The sequence below is a fragment of the Leopardus geoffroyi genome, chromosome E1 (assembly GCF_018350155.1).
Source record: "Leopardus geoffroyi isolate Oge1 chromosome E1, O.geoffroyi_Oge1_pat1.0, whole genome shotgun sequence".
Taxonomy (NCBI): Eukaryota; Metazoa; Chordata; class Mammalia; order Carnivora; family Felidae; genus Leopardus; species Leopardus geoffroyi.
The window spans coordinates 49,777,186-49,803,842 of NC_059330.1; the positions used below are offsets into that span (position 1 = coordinate 49,777,186).

Genomic DNA, 26,657 nt, shown 5'->3' on the forward strand with positions numbered 1-26,657 from the left:
TCTTAATAACGGAGTCATCTTTGAAATTTCCCGGCTCTCCGGAGTCAGGACTGCCTAGACCGACCTTGGGAAATAACCTGTGTCCTTTCTGCTGAAATAACTAGTCTCCCCTTGGCATCTGGACACGCGTTCCCTTCCAAAAGCAAAACGCAGAGGCGCCAACCTCTCTCAAGCATACCTGTTTCACTGTGCGCCATAGAATTTATATTTTGCTGAATTCGAGGGTTATGAGGCTGTTAGGAGAAAGGACACTCCCTCCGCTTTAAAAGCTCACACTGAGGCCCCCTGCAGAGGAATCTGGTGGTAATCCATTAATTATTTTCCAACTACCTGAATCCCGGCTCGTTTCCTGGAGCTGTTCATTCCTGAGTAATTCTGGAAGGTGCTGTGCTAGGGCCCCTGCTCCATCACCTAGGCTAGGACGGATGATCTTTGGGAGTTGGGGGAACCCTGGCCATCCGCACCCAGGATCCTGAATGGAGAGACGGAGGTGGCATTGCGGCTGTCAGGTACTCAGGCAAAATGCTCCCGGTTGGAAACTCAGGTTCGTGGTCGCTAAGCCGTAGCATCAGAAGAGAGACAGAGCAAGGGTGAAATACTCCAGAGTCACGTGGTTTCTTCCCAGCTAAGCTCTACGTTTCTTAAAAAAAAAAAAATTGTTTTTTAATGTTTATTTTTGAGAGAGAGACAGAGCGCAAGAGGGGGAGAGGCAGAGAGGGAGGGAAGGCACAGAATCTGAAGCAGGCTCCGGGCTCCGAGCCGTCAGCACAGAGCCTGACGCGGGGCTCGAACTCATGGACCAGCCCGCGAGATCATGACCTGAGCCGAAGTCGGACACTCAGCCAACCGACTGAGCTACCCAGGCCCCTCTATGTTTCTTAAAGACAAGGACCTGCCTTGGATTTCTTTTGCTTCCGTCTATTTGGCAAAGCGCTCGGCACACAGTAAATGCTCTACAAATAATGATCCCAAGATGTTCGAACAAATTTCCCCACGGCAAAGATGCCATCAGCCTCTGAAACTCTAGCATCGAAGCTTGGTGGGGGGAAGCTCTTGAAAGCGGGAACTGCACTGGAATTTGATCTCTGTTAGAACGGAACTCAGAAGGTTGGTTTTCCTCATCTTATGAATTTCCAAAAGCACTCTGGAAGAAAATTTTAAATGCATTATAGTGAGCCTTTGCGGGACTTGGCTTTCCACTTAAATCTGTGCCCCCGCTTGATCCATATGTCAGTTTCAGTATCCTTATCCTTGACATTGGTCTTAGAACATTTCTTCTGAGTTGTTGATTGTGGTGGTGATGAGTGTGGAAAATGCTCCTTTGGACTGTTCAGTGTCTCCCGTGACCAAGAAGGATCCAGGTTTAGTGGGGCCTGACACGTAGGCATTTGGAGGACCATTTTTAAGAAAAAGAGCACAAAATCATGAATACCACGTTAGGCACGAGAGTGGCTATTTATTAAGAATAGGAAGAGATATCAACAAATTAAGAGTGCCTTGAGGAGCCAGATCCCTTTCTTCCGAGATTCCATATTTACCTGGAAATGCGTCTGGATTGGGACCTGGCTCCCTCCATAGCTAGCTTTCCTCCAAGCCTTCCAGCTCCCAGCACCCGCAGGGGAAGTCAGGGAGCCTGGGCTGACGCATTATCAGCATCATGGTGAATGTGCCTCTGCCAGGCGAGTGCAACTCACAACCCAGAAATATTTACTGAGTTCCTAGCATGTCACTTTCAAGCACATTGCCTTAGGGAAGTCTTTAGGGGCTCCACCCAACGGACCTTCCCCATCCTCCTAGCCCGCAGCTAAGTACGAGAACGTCAGAACAATAAATAGCACTGAGCGGAAGCGATTGAGGCCAAGAAGGCCATGGGCTTTTGGAAAAGGCTTTTCTGTTCACCATTCGAATAGACTTTGTTTCTGAGAGCCAAGCATTGAGCTCCTGCTGGTGGCACATGCTCACTTAGAGAATCGTGTAGAATGACCAGCCTTCCGCAGACTGCTTGACTCACGGTCAAACACCCATGGCTCATCCTACGCAGGTCACAGGATGCTGACTGATGTCTCCCCGCCACTCCGCCCCACGGGTTCAAAGGGCGTATTTCCCATTTCTTCCCTTTCTACTCATCTGCCTCCTCCTCTGTTTATCTCTGTGCCCTGGAGGCCAAGGGAAACCCACAGAAGCCGTGATGCAGTATAGTGACCTGGGGCTGCAGACCCCAGAATGACTTCCCCTAACTGTCCTCATTTCCTCATTTCACTTTGCAAAACAGACACGCACTCACCCCCAGCGTCTGTCCTTCAGCTCCGAAGGTGTATCTGCTTCAGTCAGCTCATGGATTGAAGCTTGATTTTTAGGGGTAGCCAACAGGTGGTCATGCTGCTGTATCTGTAAATTAATGGTGCGTTTGCCAATCCAGAGCGGGGGGGTGGGGGGTGGGGAGGAGGCAGGTCCTGAGTCCTGAGTCCTGGCTCTGCCGCTCACAGCCAGTTACCTGACCTCTCTGTGCCTCACTCCCGCTGAAAAGTAGGGATGCTAAATGGACCCACCTTACGCGATTTTCATGAAGAGTAAATGAATGGATTGTTATTTGTGTGCGCTGTTATTACTGTGAGTCCTGGGACTCCATTTTCATAAGGGCCTGTATGCCTCATGCCGGTGGGGAAGGATTTTGTGCCAGGGCCGCTTAATTTTCCAGTTGCCCGATTTCTGCGCACAGCGTGGGAAGTAAGAAGAACCCCGGTCTGCGTTCGCCGGGCTGGTTCCTGCACTAGGCTGAGTAATGGCTCCCCCAAAAATATCCATATCCAAGTGCTGACACCTGTGAATGTTTCCCAGAATGACCAAGGGGACTTGCAGCAGCGATGAAGCTGGGGATCCGGAGAGGGGGCGACGATCCTGGATCGCCTGAATGTGGTCACAAGTATCCTTCTCAGATGGACACACAGGGGAGAAGACAGAGAGTGGAGGAGAAGGCGATGTGACCAGAGGGGCAGAGATCCGCGCGGGCAGGGACCTGGGGTCACGAGAAGCTGGAAATGGCAAGAAATGAGTTCCCCCCCTGGAGCCTTGGGAGAGAACGCGGTCTTGCCTACAACTTGACTTTGGACTTTTGGCCTCCAGAAAAAGCAAGGAAATAAATTGCTGTTTTTTTTTTAGGCCGCCCAGTTTGTGGTAATTTGTTTTGGCAGGCACTAATCCGGTCAGCCGGGGGCAGGTACAGCCGAGGGAGCCAATGGAAAGAAACTACCAGCCACGGGTGGTTCTCAGCACCGCTATCCCTGAGAACGAGTCCAAAAGGGTGTCCCCTAAGAAAGCACCTTTCCCACGCCCAGGAGCTGGCCCTGGGGGAAGTGGATGTTAACAGCCTGGAGAGAAGTTACTGCTTCTCCATCTGTCCCCAATTCTGAACCTTGGCTGCATGCTAAACTCTTTAAACAGATCTGGCCGGACAATGAAAGAAGCTCCCAGAAAGACACGAGAGCCCGGTGGCAGGCAACAAGGGGATGCTTGTCCGGATCCAAATCCGGGCTGCTGCGCCCTTGACCTCCGGCTGCTGAGACACCTGTTGCCGGAGCCCTTGGCTTGCCCGGGCGCTCTCGCACACGGCGGTAACTGGGAATCGTCAACACACCGGAGCTTTTGCTCTGGTCCAGACACTTCACCAGCACCGGCTCGCTGCTTGTCCCACCTACCCACTGAGGCAGGTCCACCGTTAGCCCAATTTCATAGATGAGGAGACTGACTTGAGTTAGGGACCTGTCTGGAACTGGCTCAAGGTGACGGGGGTGGCGAGTGGCAGCTGCCAAGCAGGCACTCAAATCTCACTAGCTGCCTTCTGAGGGCACCTCTTCATCGCCACTCTGGATGCTCGTACCATCTTGGGCCATTTCCCACCCTCTGGCTCCTCGTGCGGGGGCTTTGAAGGCCCATAGATGCAACCAGGAAGCTCAACCAGGTAGAGAGAGCATCACTGTACCCATCCGTCACACTCGGTGGTGGGTACCACAGAAGGCATTAGCTACGTGTAGGTGGGAACTTAAGACACAAAATGACTTGCTTAACTGACGCAGAAGTCTGAGATAAAAGAAGAAACCCTAGGTCCTCATGACCCAATGTGTGAAAAAAAATTAAGATCTTACCAAAGCTCAGAGCTTGTTGATTTTGGATGGCTTAACACAATGGGCTAGATGCCTCTGGTGACCTGGAAGGACAGTCCAGGAGCTGAGACTGTGACGTCAGGTGGAAACTGGCTTCTCTGACTTCACAACAGATCCGATCTGTTAAGACCGATCCCCAGAGATGTGAGTAGATTGCACACTCTGGAGAGGAGTGCACGAACCATCCCTAGTCTAAGGGGTCCTCAGACTCCAGTCGGAACGAGTGGATCCCTTCTGCTTGGGCTACAATTCCCCGATTCTAGTCCCGGACATAAGCTAAGCACCAGAATGACTAACAGACCTCACGGGTTTGTTAGTAAATGTGGAAAGGGCTGCAAACTATAACCTCTCTGGGCGAGCCGCAGAGGTGGGGAGACAGTAAAGGCTCTGGAAAGTCCTGCAGCCAGCCCTCCCCAAGAGCCCTTCCTTTACACAGCACGTGTCAGCACCCACTGGATGCTGTATGGCACACAACACCCTTGGAAAATATTAAATATTAATACTGGACCAAGGAACCCCTCAACCCAAGCACGATGTGATGATTCATAGAGCAGGGGTCCCACACTGTCACCCATTCTTTCCATAGAACTGTCACCTCTGGGGAAGACCAGAGGTTCTCAACTAGAGGCAATTTCACCCCCCGAGGGGATGGCGATACTTAGAGACATTCTGCGTTATCGTTGGTGGGGGGAGTGCTCGGGGGTGTTGCGGAACACCCGATGGGGCATAGGAGAGCCGAGCGCAACAGAAAATTGGGCCAAAATGTCAGCAGTGCTGAAGTTGAGAAACCCTGGGCTGGAGCCACAGAATCACTAGGAAATAAAGCACTGAATCCTCTGATGATGACCCGATCGCTACGATGGGTTCTGGACTCTGTGCAATTTAATATTTTCCATAGACACCATCAAAGCCTTCCTTGGGGCCTCCGACCCTCCTCTCTATCTCTGTGCAGCAAAAATTAAAAATGCTGCTTAATTGCTTAAAAAAAAAACCACCCAGTGTGAGTCAGCAGTCAATCAGTCATCACGTTTCTACCAAACTAATAAGCATGTTGACAAAATCCTAACACACGTGTTACTTGTAAGAGATGTGGCATTGATCCACTTATATGTCCCAATTTTGGTTCTTTTCATCCTCCAGTTGTGCAATCCCCAAAGCAACGAATATATGTTTCACACACACACACACACACACACACACACACACACACACACTGTTAGCCGATGATACTGACATCGTGCGGACATGTGTCTTCTCTGGTCTGTACCATTTTCCTGAGTGCAGAAAACAGAAATGTGGTCTGGGGCGCCTGGGTGGCTCAGTCGGTTAAGCGTCCGACTTTGGCTCAGGTCATGATCTCACGGCTCGTGAGTTCGAGCCCCGCGTCGGGCTCTGTGCTGACAGCTGGGAGCCTGGAGCCTGCTTCGGATTCTGGCTCCCTCTCTCCCTCTGCCCCTCTCCCGCTCACGCTGTCTCCCTTTCAAAAATAAATCAACATGAAAAAATTATTTTTTTTAAAGAAATGTGGTCTAAAGGCAGTACTCAGAGTGGACCAAGAGAAAGGAGGAACTTTAAAAATCCACACCCTGGGTCCTCTGATAATCAAAGGTTGATCAGAACATATTTATTTTCAAAAAAGTGTGAGCTTTTCCTTACTGCTTATCACACAGGCACGGACATTTGAAGGACAGAAAGATCTGCATGAAGGGATATTTAACTACAGGGGGTTGCAGTAGAGGGCTAGGCTGGGAGCACATATTTTCATGGTTTGTAGGCAAATTTCCTTGTGGCTCACCCACAGCTGAAATTCTTTCAAATCCTTGGCCCGTGAGCTAGCGCTAATTTGCATGGTATTATTTTTTCCATCGGTTTAACAAACTGAGAGCATGATTGCCGATCTTGGCCTGTTTTCCTCCTCAGCATGAGCAGTGACCTGTGTGTGGGAGGATGATTTATTGAGATATTAATTTGTTTTTTTTTGTTCTTGCAGAATTTCTCCCACCCCTGTTCTGAGCAGGGAGCTGGGCTTTTGCGTTTGTCTCCGAGGGTGTTTACGATCTAGGACCGAGCACGCACTTTGGACAGGCTACCCCACTCCTTCCTTCTCTGGCTTTTTTGACTTTTGGATTTCTGGGAAGCCTAAACTCAGTGAGGGGATACGCTTGACAGGGGAGTTTGACAGAGACCAGGAGGTGCCTACCGAAGCAGAGAGTATTGGGGAGGTACGCAGATTCCCCGAGCTTAGGAAAGGTGGCTTTGGGGTCGTGTGTCTGGCCTGTTTCCTGGGGGTGACCCAGTGTGGTGGAAAATGCCTGCATAGCGTGCCTAGGAAGGTGCATTTCAGGTACCAGAAACCCACCTAGTTCTATACTTGAACTTGAGATCGTTCCAGACCCCACAGTTTCCCACCTGGACGAGGCTAGGTGATGGGATGTGGATTAGGGGGTCCTCCTCAAGTGTTCTACCACCGGAAAACCTTCAGGCCATCCCCCCAACACTGAGGGGGTTTGGGGAAAGGAGATCCCGTGATGGCTTAGATTCAATTCCCAACCAACCCAATAGGAGTTTCATTTCATTTGACTTTCTTTCAGGAAAAGTTTCATTTCATTTGATTTTTTTTTTTTTAATTTTTTTTCCCACGTTTTATTTTTATTTTTGGGACAGAGAGAGACAGAGCATGAACGGGGGAGGGGCAGAGAGAGAGGGAGACACAGAATCGGAAACAGGCTCCAGGCTCTGAGCCATCAGCCCAGAGCCCGACGCGGGGCTCGAACTCACGGACCGCGAGATCGTGACCTGGCTGAAGTCGGACGCTTAACCGACTGCGCCACCCAGGCGCCCCAGGATGACTTTTTTTTTTAATGCTATCAACTTGCGTTTGTGTAGAGCTTATTACAAATGCATCCAGGGGGTTCTTGGCATGGATTATATCTAGTTCCCTCAAGCCTTGTGAATACGTCATCCCTCCCGTCTCCAGAAGAGGAAATTAAGGAAACAGCACGGGAAATGGAAAGGAAGACCCAACAGCCAGGCCGTCTGACCTGAGCCTTTTCTGTTCTTCCACCAAAGCCTGAAATCAGAATGTGGGGGAGACAGCCTATCAGTAACCGATGTTCCCCCTGATTATAAAAGCAACATTTCTTGGTGTAAAAATAAAAAAACAGAGGGTGCGGAGAAAGCGATGCTCCGTCAAGGGTTTATTTAGATTCCTGCCGGGGCCTCCGTAAAGACAGGGAGAGGTCGTGGGGGAGACCGCGAAACACGCTGATCTGTTCGCCAGCGGGAAAGCAGGGACTGTATCGAGATTTGAGTGAGATTTTTGCAGAATGGGCTGATTTCACAACACAAACTCGTTTCTATCCGGTTGAAATACAATCACTTCCTCCTCTCGGAGCTGGCTTCATGCTGTGTTGCAACAGATCTCGTTTTCGCGGGGGCCACCTGGCTTCCCAAGCCCATCCTGACCTCATGGGGTCACCGCTCTGGCTCAGTGGTTGAGTAAGACCTAGCCGGAGTGACAGGGGCTTCTGAGCTGGAGGGGAGCCCAAGGAGAGGAGGCCTGAATCGGAAGGGGCGTTTCAGGACCCATTCCAGGCACGGGAACCGTGTGGACAGACCTTCGTTCTGATGAGCAAAAATCAGTTACAGGAACCAGTGATCCGAAAGGGGTCTACGAGTCGGAACAATGGTAAGAAAACTCGCTCACCTCGACGCCGTGCCTCCCCTGTGCCAGGCGCTATTTTAAGCACTTTGCAACTTTGAGCTTTTCAATCCTCACAGAAATTCCGTATAAATCAGTGTTGCCGTCACGGCTTCCTTAAAGGCACGGGGACCAGGTGACTTGTCCCGGATCACACGGCTACAAAGTGGCAGGGCTGTGATGAAACCCAAGCCTGGAATCAGAACGTGGGTGAGAGATTCTACCGATAACCGATGTTCCCTCTGGTTTAAAAAAGCAAATTTTTTTGGGGTGTAAAAATAAAAAAGCAGGCCTATGGTGTATAAGGACTGACAAGTTGAGCTATTTTTAATTTTTATTTATTTATTTACGTGTATTTATTTTGAGAGAGACAGAGACGGCGTGGGTGGGGGAGGGGCAGAGAGAGAGAGGGAGAGGGAGAATCCCAAGCAGGCTCCCTACTGTCCGTGTAGAGCCCGACGTGGGGCTCGAACTCACGAGCCGCACGATCGTGACCTGAGCCGAAACCAAGGGTCTCTTAACCGCCTGAGCCAGCCGGGCGCCCCAGTTGAGCTATCTTTTAAAGCTTTTTTGGTGCTTCTAGCCGACCGGGCAATAGCGATTCATGTGTCCGCAGCAGACAGGTAGGGAGCGTTTCTGCCTCGGGCATGTCTGGGCCGTGATGCTAGGGGGCATCTGAGAGCTCCGCCCGCAAGGCCTCCTGCCCTCCAATCTCATTTCAGATAGGCTTCCAGGACCCGATCGGAGACAGGAGGCAAAGTTCAAGTCAGTGTGGAATTTCCGCCTTTGAAATCCAGTTTCTAGGGGAACCTAGCCTGTCTGAGCCTTTCTCTGCGACCCAAGGTGGGCGTAGCAACAGTACCGCTCTTGTGGGGTTGTGGTGAGAATTAAGTGAGATAGTATGCAAAGGACACAAGCCCCGTGCCTCGCCCCGAGCGCCCAGAGTACGTGCTCACCAAGGGTCGGCTACTGTCAACGTCACCAACTCACCAGAGGCACGGCCGGACGGGAAAGAGATCAGCCCGTTTAACTGGCTGAAAAAACACTCGGTGACAAGAGATGAGAAGAGAAGAATTAAAATGGCGTTTGCCATCTGCAGGACTCCTGTCGTTTCAAGTCGTGTGACCGAGGACCGTTCGCTGACGGACCCGTTTCCGCCCAGAGCGTGGGTGTAGGGGGTGGGAAGGGGTGCGATTTCTTCTTTCTTTTAAATTTACGTACGTATTTTGCGAGCGAACACAAGCGGGGGAGGGGCAGAGAGCGAGGGGGAGAGAGCGAGAATTCCGAGCAGGCTCGGCACCGTCCGGGCGGAACCCGACGCAGGGCCCGAGCTCACGAGCTGCGAGACCGCGACCTCAGCCGAAGTTGGACGCTGAACCCCCCAGGCGCCCCCGGGGTGTAATTTCTGAAAGAGGTAGGCTAATTGCACATTGACCCGGTTCTGTGTTTTCTCTGCCTGCAAGCATGAGGCATTTGACGTCCCGGTGACCACGGACAAATCAATATGTGTATTTTCTCTCTCTGGACGCACCGGGGCTTCCAGACAAGCGGTGGGGGGGGGGGGGGGGGGGGGCCCTGGCTGGGCTGGACCCACGGGTGTTTCACCCTAGCAATGGAGCTGAGCCCGGCTGCTGAGTGTCATCGACCTGAGTATCACACACACATGAGTAAGGCTGGATAGGGACAGGTAGCAAGTTGTCCGCATGGAACATAAAACAATGTACCACATGAACCGGGCACCCTGCTCAGTGCGGGACAGACCCCACTACCCCTTGGGGGTGGGTATTACAGCCCCCCCACTCCTGACCCGGACGCTGAGGTTCCAGGAAATGAGCCTCAGGCCTTTGGGCGCCTGGTGGCAGAGCTGGGATTTAAACCCAGAACTGCCTAACTACAGAGCCTCTCAAATACTCTTTTTTCTCATTCATTTACCAAACATTTATGAGGCACCTGTTGTGTACAAGCAGGCTTTTAGGTACGGGATCACACTGCCAAAGAGGCGAGCAAGCCTCCGTCCAGCGGCTCCTGTGGCTGCCGCAAGAAATAACCCCAAACGTGGTGGCTTTCCAGAAATTTATTTTCTCACCGTTCTGGGCTCCCAGAGCTTGACATCGAGGTATCAGTGAGGCTATTAGGCTCCTTCCGGGGGCCCCGGGGGAGAATCCATTCTTTTTTCCTTTCAGCTTCTGGTGGCTGTTGGCCTACCTTGCCTGGTGGCCACATCACCCCGGTCTCTGCCTTCTTGGTCGCACTGTGAACTCTTCTGTGTCTAACCTCCCTCTGCTTTTCCTTATAAGGACCCTTGTTCTTGTTTTAGGACCCACCCAGATTATCCAGGATGATCTCCTCATCCTAAGATTTCTGAATTACAAAGACTTTTCTCCCCCACCACTCCCTAAGATACCGGTGAAAGATTCCGGGGGGGGGGGGGGGGATTCGGATGTGGATATATTCATTCAGTTTGATGCAATCCTTAAACGCTTACGATCTAGTGAGGTTTTACGCTAAGCAGATCAGTAAACAAGAAGGCGTTAAATTGTGTCAAGAGCCCTGATGAAAATAAGGTGGGCGTGGCAAGAGAGAGTTGGGGACCCGTCTGGGTTGATGGGACAGGAAAGATCCCTGTGAGTGGGCAGTTTTGAAAGGAGATCCAAAGGGCAAGAAGGAGCCAGCTGTCTCCTTTGGGGCTCAAATATTCTGGCCCATCTGCTTGTTTCTGTTTTTGTTTTGAGAGGGAGAGAGAGCGCACAAGTGGGAGAGAGAGGAAGAGAGAGAGAAAGAAAGAGAGAGAGAGAGAGAGAGAGAGGAAAATCTTAAGCAGGCTCCACACTCAGAACAAAGCCCGACTCAGGGCTCAATCCCATGAACCTGGGATCATGACCTGAGCCAAAACCAAGAGTCAGAGGCTCAACCGACTGAGCCCCCCAGGCACCCCTCCATCTGCTTACTTTTCTATACTTAACGAGTAACTGATGTTTTTGGATGAGTTGGGCATAGCAACCCTCCCCGCCGCCAGGAAAGTCAGGAGGAAGCATTTTTGTAAGTGCAGACAAAACAGTTTTCATATCACAGTTCATGGGTAGCCTTAACAGATCGCTTAGCTCTGTTATTGCCAGAAAGAAGGGCCATAGAACAACTGCCATAAATCCAAGCTCATCATTTCTGGCTGACCTCCTCAGACCTTTTTAATGGCTTTACAGCTCATAACAGAACAGAAAACCACCTCATTCGGTTACATTTTGCGATGAATTTAACCCTCGGGGACCACTAGTAAGTTCCACTGCTCAAATGAGGCATTCGATCGTTGCTCTGTTGATGGTTTTTTTAATACCTAAGGTGGGCATTTGGTTATTATCTATTTTCATATTTTTCCAGCCCCAAATCTTGCAGTCACATGCCACGGCATATGGCTTGGAGGTACCGATTACTCTCTGGCCCATCTGTCACAGCAGATCCACACGTATCTCGGGAGGATCCCGACCGCCCTTGGAACTTGGGCTCCTCGCTGGGCACAGGTCGGTGGCTTTGAATCCACTCACCCGTCTGGTTTGACCGCGACCTTCTTCAAGAGCCTTTTGTTTTTATCTCCAAGTTTAGCCAACAGTCACGTCTGTTTCTCTGCGCTGAATGTCAGCCCTGACGAGCTGCACTCCAGGTGCCTGCAGGAGTTTGACCCTAAATGCGCTGCCACTCAGTGTCGATCAGAAGCTCTGCTAAGACAGCGGGAGGGGTGGAGGACTTCCCCAAGGGTGCACCTGCTCCCCGTTCCCCTGGAACCTCAGCGCTGTCGATTTTCTCCTTACATAAGACAAGCCGGCAGGCCTGTGTGCCGGGAACCGGGCAGCGCGGCCCACGGGGACATGACTGCACGGACTTGCTCTGGGACACAGTGCCGCTCATGCTGGGGAGTGCACGGAGTCACCGACGGGACCGTCTTCCAAGGTGGAGGACCCTGGTCCTTACCCACAAGGTGTCCTCTGAGCGGTAGGATGTGAGGGAGGAGGACCCCGGGGAATTGATGGGAACCCTATGGTCTTCCTGGGCCACAGGCTAGCATTCTCCCTGTAGACACGACTGATGGGTCTCCGAGCACAGCTAACTAACTCTGGGGTGGGCAGGGGTTCACAGAAGTGCTCTGAGAAGCTCTTCACTCTAGGCCCCATCTGTCCTATTTTCCCTTGGACTTGTTTTTCTCAACTATTTTACATTTATTTTATTGTATTGTATTTTTAAAAATTTTTCATGAAAAAATTTTTTTTAATGTTTATTGATTTTTGAGAGAGGGAGAGAGAGAGAGGGCAAGTCGGGGAGGGGCAGAGAGATAGGGGGCAGAGGGTCCGAAGCCAGTTCAGCTGTCAGCACGGAGCCTGATGTGGAGCTTGAACTCATGAACCACAAGTTCATGGCCTGAGCCAAGGTCAGACGCTTAACCGACTGAGCCACCCAGGTGTCCCTACATTTATTTTAGGAGATAGATCATAACGATGTTTATGATCTATCTCATCATAAAATAATGGGACAGTTACAAAGGTAACTGACGGCCTTTCTATTCATAATGGTACGGGGGGCAGGGTGCTCTCCCCAAACACCTAACGTCCAGGACCTAAATCCCTGGAACCGGGGAATGTGACCTTGTTTGGAAATGGCATCTGTGCAGATGTAACACAGTTCAGGATTTTAAGAAGAGATGGTCTTGTATTATTCAGGTGAGCCCCAGATGCAGTGACACGTGGCCTTCGAAGAGAGACACATGGGCAGAAGAGGAGGTGATGTGACCGTGGAGGCAGAGCTTGGGGTGATGCGGCCCCGAGTCCAAGAATGCTGGCAGCTACTCTTGTAGCAAAGGACTTGTGCCCCCCACCCCCCCACCCCCCGCCTCCCCAGAGCCTCTGACAGCTTGGTGTCAGATTCAGCCTCCAAAAGTGTGCAAGGAAACATTCGTCACTGCAGCCCTAGGAAACCAATGCAGTGACGGAATTCCCTTCTCAGAACTTGCTCAGGAAATGCGAAGACCCAGTGGCTCAAAGACGTGGCTGCCAGCTTCTGAGACGCGGGGCGTTGTCTCAGGCTCGCAGCTGTTGCCGAACGTGTCGTAAAGTATCTCTGCCAAGGGGTCCAGGCCACGGAGCAAAAAAGTGTGTGGCGTTAAAATCCTTCCTTGATGGCAGGGGTGCCTGGGTGGCTCAGTCGGTTAAGTGTCCAACTCTTGGTTTCAGCTCAGATCATGATCTCGTGGTCGGTGAGATCGAGCCCCATGTCAGGCTCTGCCCTGACAGGGTGGAGCCTGCTTGGGATTTTTTTTTTTATTTATTTTTGAAGGAGAGAGAGAGAGAGACAGAGCGTGAGCAGGGGAGGGGCAGAGAGCGAGGGAGACACAGAATCTGAAGCAGGCTCCAGGCTTTGAGCTGTCAGTACAGAGCCCGACGCGGGGCTCGAACCCACGAACCCTGAGATCATGACCTGAGCTGAAGTCGGACACTTAATTGACTGAGCCACCTGGCTTGCGGACAGCTGCCTTCTCCCTGCGTCCTCAGATGGCCTTCCCTCCGTACATAAGTATCTCCCGGCGTCTCTCCTGCTTCTTTCAAGGACACTAGTCATGCCCCCTGCTTGGAATTTTCTCTCTCTCTCTCCCTCTGTCTCTCTGTCTGCCAACCCCCTTCCCCCCACCCCACTCTCTCTCTGTCTCAAAATAAATAAATAAACATTAAAAATATTTTAAAGTCCATCCTTGATGGTATTTGATTTTCTGATAGCAAATGATACCGGAAGACCTCAGTTTCTCATTCTTCTATTAGAATAACATAATGCTTATGATTATAATAAACACGGCACACAAATGTTTCCCTGTGTTGTTCTGACACCATCAAGTTTCACTGAGGGAGTTTCTGTCCATTTCAATGGAGACTCCTCTGAGAGGTGTGGCCTCTGATGGTCTCCGTACAAGGCAGTATTCGTAGTTTTTCCCTGGGGGTCCTGCATAGCATCCACTACAGACAGTTGAGGCCCCACCAGCCCAGGCTGTTGCCAAGGACGCTGCTTTATAACACAGCTTTATAACAATTTGTGCTTCAAAACACAGATTGACTGGATGTCTTTCCATGGGGACACTCAGGTCAACCTCTTACTGGCTGTAAACACCAATCTACGGTGAGTGAATTACAGACTGTTTAAAAGAGCTTCAGGAAAGGGGCACCTGGGTGGCTCAGTCGGTTAAGTGTCTGACTCTGGCTTGGGTCGTGATCTCACGGTTCGTGGGTTTGAGCCCCGCGTCGGGCTCTGTGCTGACAGCTCAGAGCCTGGAGCCTGCTTCGGATTCTGTGACTCCCTCTTTCTGCCCCTTCCCCATTCATGCTCTGCCTCTGTCTCTCTCAGAAATAAATAAGCATAAAAAAATAATTAAAAAAAAAAAGCTTCGGGTAGTGAAAAGGACTCTCCATATTCATGCCATTACTAATATTAACAATTATTATCACAAATTCCCTATAGGTAAATAACAGATAACGGTCTTTGGAGATTTGCTTATGAAACAATAGGCGCTTAATACACCTGATAAATGAAAACAAATTTTCATCGCTGTTCTAAATATTCTGGCGGTTCACAGGAAAGGAAGTGTTTACAAATTTACAAAACAGGCTTTAAGCACCCTTGAAGGATGACGTTGTGTCCTCGGCCCATCAATCAGAGGACCTGTGGCCTTGGGGAGGAGGAGGACCATCCTAGGAGGGATGCAGGAGACAGAGAGTCAGGTGTTGGCTTCTGGTCTGAAAAATGGTCTCCAGAAGAAGGGAGATCTTCAAGTTTACCCACAAACAGGTAGATTAAAAAAAAACTAAACGAAGAGCTAATCACTTAGCCCTAAGGAAAGGATTGAGGCCATCTTGTCTGTGAACGAGGGAGTTTTTAAGGGCTTGAAAAGGGAGGCCCGGAGGCCTGGTGAAGCTGGGAGAACCACACTGGGGGGAGGGGACAGTTTCAAAGACAGCTTGGCTTTGCCGTGTGCCCCAAGGAGCTGAGATGCAGGCAGGCCTGAGCCAGCAGATTAGCCCTAACTATCCCTGTCAGTTAGCCTCTGTATTATTAGTCTGCTCAGGCTGTCATAACAAAATACCACCCACTGGGTGTGGCTTACACAATAGAAATTTATTTCCCACGCTTCTGGAGCCTAGAAGTCCAAAATCAAGGTGTCACCGAGATGGTTTCTCCCAAGGCCTGTCTCCATGGCTTGCGGACGGCCGCCTTCTCCCTGCGTCCTCAGATGGCCTTCCCTCTGTACATAAATATCTCCCGGGGTCTCTCCCGCTTCTTTCAAGGACACTAGTCATAGGGGATTAAGGCCCCACCCTGGTGACCTCATTTAACCTTAATTATCTCTTTATAGGCCCAGTCTCCAAAAACAGTCACATTCTGAGGTGCGCTGCAGGTAAGAACTTGAACATACGGGTTTTGTGGGAACATGATTCAGTCCACAACTGCTTCATTCGAGTTTTAAAGGGCTCTATTAGATTTCTTTCTCACGGACACATGAGGCAGGCTGTTGCCACTTACAGCTGCTGGCTCACTGCCTGACAAGTGCCAGCAAAAGGGACTTCCTTGGAGCCTCTGCTCGGTCCTAAGTTATTAGACCACCTCCTCTCCAATGGCCAGGAGACCCAAATCTCCCCACGTGGGCTTTAATCTATTTTGGCCAACAGAAGGCATCAGAAGCGACATTCAGCAGGTCCTGGCCAGGACCTCAAGGGGTGATGCCCACTTCCACTCTCTCTTGGTAACCTTCTATCACTACATGATGCAGCCGGGATTAGCTGACTGCCATGTGGAACCACCGTCATCATCTCCGTCAAGGCCCAGAAAGGGGCCCCCCCTGGGAGGGGACACAGCCTAGCTCAGCAGAGTTTATGTGGCACCTGACCACAGATGTCTCATTGAGCCCAAGGAGGCCAGAAGAACCGCTCAGCTGAGCCCAGCCCAAATTGCAGACTTGCAGAATCGTGAGCTAGTAAACGGTTCTCGTTTTTAAGTCACGATATTTTGGTATGATTTGCTGTGCAGCAAAGCAGGAATAGTACACAAGGCCTAAAAGATGCTCTCATTCGCTCAAGTGGCCACAAGCATTGGCAAAGCCATGGTGGGGGTGTGTGGCCGTGCTCTCACTAGTGATAATAGCTGGGAGTGAGGGGGGCAAGGGAGGGCAGGGGGCTTGGGTTCTAGGCCCATCAGTTTTTGATGAAAGAGGAAAAAATGTTTACTCTATTTCCATATAGTCCAAATCAGCGGCTTTCAAAAATTTTCTAGAAGTGGAACCTTCCTTACAAAAGAAACCTTGCACAGAATCCCAATGTATGAAATAAACCAAACTCGTCATTCATTATCATAAATCTAATTTATAGGCTAAAATATGTAAACTTATTTTTAAAAGCTAATCGATAAGAACAAGAAGGAAAACAGGATTATGAACTCAAGCATTCAAAAGTGGGGGGAATGACAGATAGAAGTAGTCTTATTTCAGTACCTGATTAATTTCCGCACATCGTTTTGGTAGCACGGTACAAAAAATCGTGACAAACATGCATAAGTAGTTGGGACAGGAGATGGTTTTTTTTTTTTTTTTTTCAACGTTTATTTATTTTTGGGACAGAGAGAGACAGAGCATGAACGGGGGAGGGGCAGAGAGAGAGGGAGACACAGAATTGGAAACAGGCTCCAGGCTCTGAGCCATCAGCCCAGAGCCCGACGCGGGGCTCGAACTCACGGACCGCGAGATCGTGACCTGAGCTGAAGTCGGACGCTTAACCGACTGCGCCACCCAGGCGCCCCAGGAGATGGTTTTCAATAGCTCACCTTGCAATCTCAGAATACTCCTCAATTAAACAAAGATAGGAGGAGAAGCCATCTGTCCACCTAAGTCACCTGCCGCAGGCTCTACAGGATACCACGTGTGTGTAACACAATCGGGTGTGAGTTTTCTCATACAAGAACTTCAGAATTGTGTTAAAGGACACTCAAGATGAAAAATTAATCCGTCATTTGCAGAACTTGAGAAGCATCTCCCAGAACCCTGGAAGTTCATGGCGCACATCTCAAAAATGCCTGTCCCATATTTTCGCTCTGATAGACCTTGAAGAAGAAATCTTGGTCAAAGATGTGCTGTGCCTGGAAAACAGAGCAGCAAGAAGCCTTCAGGGACCAGAGGTTCACTCTCTTCATTCCAAAGGAAGGGAGTCCTGAAGAAGGTAAGTGGTTTCCTCGGGACTGACACACAGGCATCTTGGCTCGAAGTGGAATCTCTTTTTGGGAGAAAGAGACATGAGCCCACGAATGAGCTGGGTCCACCTCGGTTTCTTCTTTGGGCTCCCGTGAAGAGAGTAACGTTGATTTAAGCCCCAATAAATGAAGATGCCTGTCTTCTTGGGACTTCTTGGGACTTCTTGGGACTTCTTGGGATTTTAATGGTTGGTATAAAAAGCCCGCACATGTTAGGAATTTGTTGTGAATGAATTCGATTTTCAAGTCTCAATTAAAACTCCAGAACAGTAGCTAAAGGAGTCAGAAAGGGCCCTGCGCTTAAGCTGAGAAACTTTCCAGCATCACCCGTGACAGTTTCTCCAGGACCCTTGAAGTCTACACCCAGATGCACCGCTCCTCCCCTCAATGAGCCACCTGGCCTGAGAATGCACAGTTTCCAATGACTCCACCTCTCTGACGTCAGGGATTGGCTGAGAGGTGGGCACGCCTCAAAGCTGGGCCAATCATAGCCCTCTACAGCCTGGCTGTTTTCTCGGACCTGGCCAATCAGCATCTCTGCTCATTATCTTTTTTTTTTTTTGGAAACCGGAGACACCCTTTTTCTCTCTGGTTCTTGAGCAGCTGGGACCCAAAGCCGCAGGAGGGGATTAAGACAGGCCCTCACTGGGTTTTGGTTACTTGAGTCTCTACATTTCCTTTTCCTACTTGCGTTACTTTGGGTTGGGTTTCAGTCACTTGAAACCAAAGTAGACTTTCCAAAAGCAGTAAACTATTTCTTAGGAAAATAAGCATATGCACAGAATGCAAATTTGTCATAACATTTAAGGGAAACATAGACCTCATCCCTTGAACTCAGTAGGGTCCAGGGACCGCCCCCCTCCCCCCCTCCCGTGGAAACAAAACAAAACAAAACAAAACCCTTTCAATGAAACAGTGGTTAATAAGGGGCTTGATTTGATGATGGAGTTGTGGCTGGTCTTTCTCTAGCGTCTCCCACTGTTCCGAGGGGCGCAGAATGCGTAAAAAATACAGCTACTGGCTGTGCATAATTCTTAACTCAGAGTGGAAAACATGGGCTGAGCTGTAAGTGCAGATAAATACACTATTCCTATAGAATTTGTAACTCTTCAGCCATGGGGAAAAATGAGTCAGAAATCCAAAACTCCCCTTTGGACTAATGAAACTGAGACCCTGTGGGACACCTGAATTGGCCAGGAGAGACAATCTGTCCCTCCGCAGAGACTCCATTTTGGTTAGCAACATCAGAAATATTTCCCCACGATTCCACGACGACCCAGGTATTGATCGCAAGTTTGCTATCTGAGCTATGCCTGACTTCCCAGGGCCAGAGGCAGCTCTGATTTCCTTCTGCCAGCAGAGATCTTTTCTAACCCATCAACCTCTTCCAAGTTTTCTAAAATTCCATCTCTTCCCGGGCCAGCTTTTTTTTAATAGCCCAGCTTCTCAGTCCATGTGCCCCCGTGCCAAACTCCTTAAGTTTCTCTTTTACTCTCCGTATTTTGCTGAGTCTTATTACAGGTTCTTGGCTTAGGAACCACAGTCCTCCACTATTTTCTATTCCCTGGGGCTTTCCAGATGGAACTGGTCTGTTCCTCGGGGATCCAATAAATCAGACCCTTTTCTGATTCTTAACTTTGCGTCGCGCCCAAGCCCGGTTCTGCTGGCCGCCCCCAGTTCTTCCCCTTCAGAGTCCCAGATGCCAGCGTCTCCACAGCACTCAGACCCAGTCTGTCCTGATTTCACATTGCAGCCATAGGACATTCTGCCAAGTGACAGGGCACCAGAAGGGCTAAGCCCTTTTTGTTTTCTCCTTGCTGTGGTTTTCATCAGGCATGTATGTGTGTGCCTGCCTCTGACAACAGGTTCGCAGATGCTCTTTGGCCTAGAAACTTCTGTTCCCCTAAAGCGGCAGCTGTCGAGAATGGTATCCCCCACTCGGCTTGTGGCCACAGGCAGGCCGACTTCAGCAGAATCCACAGGCTCTCGTCGGCCTCAGCTTAATGAATAATCACAAGAAAAACATGGGTCAGCACTTGCCAAGGGGCAGCTCGGGGATTGCGTTGGCTCACTCAGGGTCTCCGTGCTTCCCACTTTCTTTAAGCAAGACTTCTTGGCTGCTCTTCCTCAGAAAGGACCGGAAGAGGAGGAAATTCCCTCTTCCTGGCATATGACACCCTCTCAACTTTCCTTCGGGGCTATTTTTTTTTTTTTAATTGATTTCATTTAGGCTATTGCAATAAAGAGAACACCCACCTCAGCTCCAAATTTCAGAAAGTCTCAGTAGGGTGGCTTTGTCTTAGACCTTTACAGGGAGGAGTTACAGCGACAGGTGGGGTGATTTTACAGTTGGGATTCTTTCAGTGTGAGGCTTTCTTCATAGGAGACAACAGACCATTTGCTCACAGGCCCCAAATCCTGATGTTGTCTGTTTCCCATGACGCGTTCCCCAGATAATTGACTCTGGCTGTCCCTGCCCCCTCCCAGCCCCACGGGAAACCATGAAACAGATGTGGTAGCGTGACCACGTGCAAGCCGGGGGCTTTTCGTGCCAGAAGCAAGTGGCTATTCATTCCCCCAGGAAGCTCCAAGCAGCTGCCATGAAGCCGGACGGGGCTCCGTCACAAAAAGTAATATGGTCTTATATGCAGAGGAGGGGTATGGTCAGAGAGGGGCCAGAGTGGGTGGAGGCAGTCAGAGAAGCCTTTCCGGGAGAAGGAAAGCGAGGGCCTGTGGACTTCAAAAGACGCACAGTGGTGCAGCTGATGGTTAGGGCGTGCATCCTGGAGCCAGACGCTCTGGGTACGAAGCCTGCCTGTGGTTTGCTGGCTGCCTGACTTTGGAAGACAAGTGATATAACCTTCTCGTCCTCAGTTTCCTCTATAGAGGGAAATCAACGGCAGTACCAGATTTGTTTGCTATTGCTATTTGTTGGCTATTACACACCCAGGGGCTTAGAGCAACACCCATCGGTTCAGTCACCGAGTTCTGTGCCTGAAGTCCAGCCTGGCCGTACCTGTGTTCCCTGCACAGCCTCTGCAAGGCTGACGTTAAGCTGTCCCCCAGGCTGAGTTCTCGTCTGGCGAGTCTGGGGAGAAATCTGCTTCTGAGCTCGTTTTCGCCCCTGGCAGAATTTGCTTCCTTGTGGTGGCGGGACTGATGTCCCTGTTTCCCTGCTGGCTGTCGCTTGCGGGCCAATCTTAAGTCCTCAGTGTCCCTCGCCAGGTGGCCCCCTCCATCTTCAAGCCAGCAGTGGCCCCTCAGATCCATATCATACTTTGGATCTCTGATTTCCTTTTCTTTGATCAGCCGGAGAAAACTCCCTGCTTTTAAAGGCTCCTGCGATTAGGTCAGGCACACCGGGATAATCTGTCTATCCCAAGGTCAACTCATCTGGGACCTTAATTACATCTGTACAATTCCTCGACACCAGGACCTAGATTAACATTTGGTAGAATAATGAGGAGAGGGTGTGTTTATACCAGGGCTGGGAATCTAATGGGGCCACCTTGGAATTCTGCCTACTGCACATGCCTACTTCTTTTCTTTTTTTTTTTTTTTAATGTTTTTATTTATTTTTGAGACACAGAGAGACAGAGCATGAGCAGGGGAGGGGCAGAGAGAGAGGGAGACACAGAATCCGAAGCAGGCTCCAGGCTCCGAGCTGTCAGCACAGAGCCCGACGCGGGGCTCGAACTCACGGACCGCGAGATCGTGACCTGAGCCGAAGTCAGACGCCCAACCGACTGAGCCACCCAGGCGCCTCCAAGCACATGCCTACTTCTAAGGAAACCGTGAGGCCTAAGTTAGCATGTGTACGGGGAGTCCCTGGGCCAGAGCAAGTATATTTCATGTTTGGGGAAGAGGGATTTGCATGCAGTTAACCAGTTGAGTTCCCAGGATTGATGAGAACTTCGTGCGGTGGAAGGAGAGTGTTGGGGACTGGGAACAATGGAACAGCTGACAAACAGCCTCTAGTCCTTGGCCAAAAGACTTCATTTTGATATAACTGGACACAGAAAGTGCCTGTCCTCCTTGACTGGACAACACTGAGAGCCTCCCTGATTTAGGTCTTTGCTGCAGAAACGGCAGTGAAGACTGGGTTCTGGAACGAGGGAGAAGGGACCCGAAGATGGCCCTGGGTTAGTCCTCTCAGACGCCATCTGTTTGGAGTATGTGACTCTGAGGAGAGTGGAGAGGTTTCCCCCGGCTACAAGTCCAGGGATGCGGAAACCGATATAAATCAACAGCCCTTCCCACACCAGTCAAGCAAAGCTCTAATTGGAAAAGAGAAATGGAAGTCACACACAGGTCGGGTTGAGGCCCATTTTCAAACCAAAGGAGGTCATTTCCTTTCTTAGCCTGGCATCGCTGGCGGAAGAATCGGTCAGGGGGCCAAGGCCCTGTTGACTCTGGGAGAAAAGCAAATGGTCGCCCTCCAGGAGTAAGAACCTGGACTTTTATCTGCCTTTGCGAGTTGCACTGCCGGCTCCCAATCAATCCCAATGGTCTGGGGCCAGCACGAGATAAGCAGGAAAGAGAAAAAGAGGCACAGGCCTGGGGGGCTGGACGGGGTGAGAATAAAGAGATTGTATTTTTCATTCCATAGATGCCACGGTGGGAAGAAGCTTTGCCTTCAAAACCTCTTAGAACAGACAGTTCTCATTTCCAGCTGACTTCTTCATCTTTCCTGGCTCCTTCTCTCCCCCCCCTCCCCTCCCCACTCTCCTCTATCTGCCTCGGCTGCTGGGTCTTCTCAAAGCTTCCCCCGTTAAGACTTGAGCCAATTTACTCCCCTTAAACAACTGTCAGGTTTGAAAAGCTGCCCAGTGTCTTCGCTGTGATTTTCAAAGAGAAACACAGGGCTAGGCTTTCGGCGACAGCAAGTAGGTAGGAGGAGACGGAGAACACAGATACACACGCACGCTGCTCAGAAATGCTGAAGCTGTAATTGTGGGGAGACACAACCTTCCGGATACCTGAGGAAATGTCACAAAGAAAGAAAAGCAGGGAGTGGGGAGCTTGCATTTATGTGTTAGCTGCAGGAGTCTGGGCATGGGGAAGGGGGGTGAGGGGTGAGAGGTGAGGGGGGTGGTGGGGCATGACCCTGTTTGGCCTTGCCTGTCAAGACCAGAGAGTTACAGAGGAGCCAACCGAAGATATGTGGGCAAAAGGCCCGGCCACTTCTGACACGTCAGAGGACAGGTCTTGTCTGGCTTGGGTAGCTTGTGGGCAGAGAAGCAGCCCAGCCCACAAACCCAGAAAGCCCAGCCTCCGAGGCAAGGATAGCAGTTACCTGTGCGCCAGGTAAGCCCCGCCTTCCATCTGTAAGCCCCACCTTCCACCTGTAAGCCCCGCCTTCCATCCATTACTTTGAAAGGAAAAGGCTTCCTGCGGCTGGCTGGTTTAGGGCCTGAAGTAGTGAAGACTATACTCCCCTGGCTCTTTGTTCTGTCCTTTTCATTATTCAAGACAGGTGCCAAATGTGTCATCATGCCTGCTAGGGCTTGGCGTTGGTTCGCTGGCTGTGAGCAGTGACCGACGACCTGACAGAAACATTTTCCCTGATTGCATTTTTCACTTGGATTGTGCCACACTTACTTACATTTTGAGGGAGAAAGGAGTGGGTTGGGAGGTCTGCAGAAAGCCTGAGGGCCCCACAGCACGAGACTGTCCACCCGACACGCGATATATCTTTTGCATTTCAACTTAACCGAATACTGACACCCGATGAACAAATACTGATCGGAAACCGGAGACGTTCAAAACGACGTATAAGCCCCATCTTCCACTGAAATCGAAAAGGAATGTGCTGGGGGAAGAAGATGGGGCATTATCTACCTTTTATTGGTAGTGAGCTCACAGTTGTAGAAAGATACCATCCGACTTCACATCATTACACACACGTGGAGGGCTAGTCCGTGCAAGAGATAAGCCATTAGTAAGGCCATTCACTATTTCTTCCTGTCTGTTCTAATTATCTGTCTGTACCGAGCTCTGGAGCCTTCCTTGGCCCTGCACGTTGGAAAAGGCACACGGGCTTCATATTCATCAGGGCACTCTCTCGCTTAAGGTGATGGGGGACTGTCTCTCACAACAGAACAAGGCGCGTGATTCAAATTCACACTGGCTAACGAGTCTTCAGGTTCCGTTTTTAACCCTGCCATGAGTAATAATGCACACGCGTATTAATATCATCGCGTTGGCATTTACCATACGGTTCGGGTGAAGGTAGGTACCGAGATCCACTTTCGAGAGTGCACCGAAATGGGTACTCACCCGTTTCAGCCACAAACCTCACTTGAGAGCTCAAGGATTAAAAGGGAGAGGGAAATAAATATCACGAGGGTCACATGCCCACCAACCCCAGCAAACTACCCTGTTCCCTCCGAATACAGCAAGGTCACCAGCCCTCGTTGGTCGATCCGCCGTGAAATGACCCAAACCATTTCTGGCCAGTAAATGCGTCTTTGTGACACACAAGGGTGTAGAAATCAAGCTCCAAATCGATTGCCGGACAGATTGGTGAGGAAGATTTTTGCTTTTCTGCCCAAGCATTCCCCTAGGCTCTCCCTTCAGGACCAAAGTAACATGAAGAACCTGAAGGCGGCAAAAATGTGCACACTGTGGGGCTACGTTTGTCAAAGAGCCAGTGACTTTGCTCAAAGTCCCCTCACTTCTCAAATTGTCAACAGATGTGCGGACAATTTTCTACGGGCAAAATTTCCTCGTCCGTCGATCCGGCCGCCCACGTTATGGACGAAAGAAAGGTAATGCTGAAAATGACAGTGTCTGAGGAGCCATCTCCAAGTGCCTTTTTATTACGCACAATTAGCCATGAAATGGAGAACCACTTCCTTTCTAATATGAAATCGTCAGCCATGGAGTTGCAGTTGAAATTCACCACAGTGATTTCAGCCAATAGCTCTCCCTTTTGTGTCTTTTTTACTTTCTGAAAGCCCTCTCTCGGTCCTAGCACCACAGAATAACGAGCAAACAGTTAAACTGGGCTGGCACTGAGTTTCCACGGCGATTTATGGTCTCCCATCCTCCACAGGGACTCTGAAACCATCCGATGACATCTCATTTTGAAATCTCTTGCATTAAGGAAAGGGATGGGTGTGGTACGTAAGTGAACTCTGGATGTGAGTGATATTTAGACAAGTCTGTACTTCAAAACAGAGCTCTAACTCATTTAACCTCCTCGGTCATTACCTGGGGATCTCAGTATCCACCACTGAGCCTTATCCAAACCACCCCCCCACCCCCCACATCCCCCGCGCCTTTTTACAAATATATCCTTCTAAATTTAAACCTAAATATGTTTGGTTTTTTTTTCCCCCCTCTGCATTTTGCTTTGGATCTTAAAAATTCCCAGGTAGATTTTTATCTCCGTGCATGAAAGCATCAAGCCTGGAACCAAGTCTGCCCAAATCACCATAACACTAAAACCGCCTTCAGGTTCTAGCACTCACCAGAGGGACAAGCCACGTTTTAAACAGAAGCGATCAGGGCACCAACCACTTAGCTTTCTGCCCCAGCTGACCTCTTGTGATCTCTGACCTGGGCATTGGAGTAAGTTAAGAGAATGAGCTGGGTTTTCAGGGAGTAGCATTGCTTTCTGGAAGGCACCCAGGTCTAAAGCTAAGTGCGGAATTCGAACCAGCTCTGGAGTTGGCTCTGTCTGGGAACCTATTCTGGATCGCCCAACTCCAGCTGCGGCTTCCCACACCGGGGCGAGGATTGAAGGAGGCGGGTAGCCGGCCAGGGAACACAAGTGGGGCTGAGGAGTGAACCAGGAGCCCAAGGGGAGGGGCTCGGAGCATTTCCTGGCGGGGCTGCAGCACAGAAACTTTTCCTCCCGCTGAGATGCGCTCGGGGCTGAGCTCTGCCGCCCGCAACGGCTGGTGGGGTCCGGGCAGGGCACACCCGCCGCGCCCGGGCGGAGCCGGAGCGCTGGGCGAAGCCGCGGCGGGCCGGGGCGGGGGGCGCAGCGGGGCCGGGCAGTGCGCGCGGCGGGCGCCTCGCGCCCGGGGTCCTCACCTGTTCCAGCGGGCCACCTTCCTCCGGTAGTACCGCAGCGCCTCCTGGCTGGCCAGGAGCGAGTCCTCCGGCCCGAGGAGCTGCGGCTCCTCCGGGACGCGGTACAGCGGGTGGGCGTAGAGGGCCTGCAGTTTGGAGCCGCGGCCGCCGCGCCGCTCGGGCCCGGGCCCGGCTCGGGAAAAGTTGCGCGCGGCCGCGCGGGGGGCCGGGGAGGCGGCGGCGGGGGCCGGGCCCGGGGAGGCGGCGCGGCGGGCGCACGGGCAGCCCCGCGGGTGCTCCCGGGGCCGCAGCTGGCGCCGCACCTGGGGCCAGAGGTGGAAGTAGAGGTCGGCGGAGAGCAGCGCGCCCAGCAGCAGCAGGGTCAGCAGGCGGTCCCGGCGCAGCGCGGGCATGGCCCCGCCGGGGCGCGCGGGCGTCTCCGGGGACCCGGGCGGGCGCTGGGCGCCGAGGGCCGGCCGGGGTCGATGGGGCCGGGGTGCTCACCGCGCGGGATCGCACCCCTCCCCCTCCTTGAGGGGTGTCGCCCCTGAACTTGGGGACCGGCGGCGCGGGGGCTCGCGGTGTTGCCGGGCGTCTCTTCTCCGCGTGGACTGGAGACCCGGGGATGGTGCCTCTGGGCCCCTGCTTCCGGCACCTTCTGTCCCCGCGCCGCCGGCCCAGGAGCCCGCGGCAGGGAAGGGCCGGGGGCGCGGGTGCCTGCTGTCCCCCGCGGGCGGACGGGCGGCGGGGCCGGGGGGCGACGGCGAGCGGGAGCGCGGGGAGCGGGCGGCGGCGCTCGCCTCCGGGCGGAGGAAGGCGGCTGCGGAGCCTGGGGCGTCTCTCCAGAGGATGCTGTCGCCTGGCGGCTGCTGCGACTGCTCCCGCGGCTCCTTCTGCGGGCGGCGGGGACGCCCGTGCCCCCGGCTGCTCTGGGCGAGCTCGTCTGCGCGCCCGACTCCTAGAGGCAGAGGTGACGCCGGGCCTCCCCCGCCTGGCGGGGCGCCCGCCCCTCCGCCCACTCGCAGCTGGCACCTGCCTCTGCCGCAAGCTCGCCAGCCAACTCCCGATGCCTCTGCCGGCTCTGCCCTTGCACCTTGTCACCCAACCCGCTGGGCGCGCCCATCCCCCTCGCCCCAGGCCTCCCACTTTCCCTGCTCAGGACTCAGTCCGGGCACTTTGGGGAGTCAGGGTGTGCGTGTGTGTGTGTGTGTGTGTGTGCGTGCGCGCGCGCAACCTTTTATTTTCATTTTTAGAAAAAAGACAATCCCCCGAAAGTCTTTCTCTTGTAAGATTTACCAGATGGGTATGTGCGTGTGTGTGTGTGTGTGTGTGCGCGCGCGCGCGCGCGCGTGTGTGTGCATTGTCTTTTCCCTCTTTGTATCTTCCCACCCGACACATCCTAGGTCCATAACAACTACGTGCCCGGGTGCCTGGCACTTAGTAGGCACTCAGGAAATACCCAGTCAATGAAATAAAAAAGTTGGTCCTTTAAAAATAAGGCGCCACGTTTA

At 51.7% G+C, this 26,657-nt stretch overlaps 1 protein-coding gene and 1 long non-coding RNA gene across 3 annotated transcripts in view; one reads left to right on the forward strand and one right to left on the reverse strand.

Annotated features, from left to right (window-relative positions):
- FAM20A (FAM20A golgi associated secretory pathway pseudokinase) overlaps positions 1 to 26,340 on the reverse strand; it is a 50,442-nt gene extending 24,102 nt beyond the window's left edge. The window contains exon 1 of one of the 2 annotated variants that reach the window (XM_045489538.1): positions 25,168 to 26,334. In XM_045489538.1, coding sequence (XP_045345494.1) covers positions 25,168 to 25,559 — 392 coding nt within the window. In that variant the 5' untranslated portion in view covers positions 25,560 to 26,334. Of the gene's footprint in view, positions 1 to 25,167 lie in introns of both variants that reach the window. The other variant, XM_045489539.1, reaches the window with a different exon arrangement.
- On the forward strand, positions 7,572 to 24,444 carry LOC123603974. Its single transcript, XR_006715148.1, has 6 exons — positions 7,572 to 7,848; positions 7,941 to 8,070; positions 15,242 to 15,283; positions 16,976 to 17,097; positions 23,120 to 23,197; positions 23,680 to 24,444. It is a non-coding gene; the product is annotated as an uncharacterized LOC123603974 (long non-coding RNA).
- Positions 26,341 to 26,657: the final 317 nt, after the last annotated feature.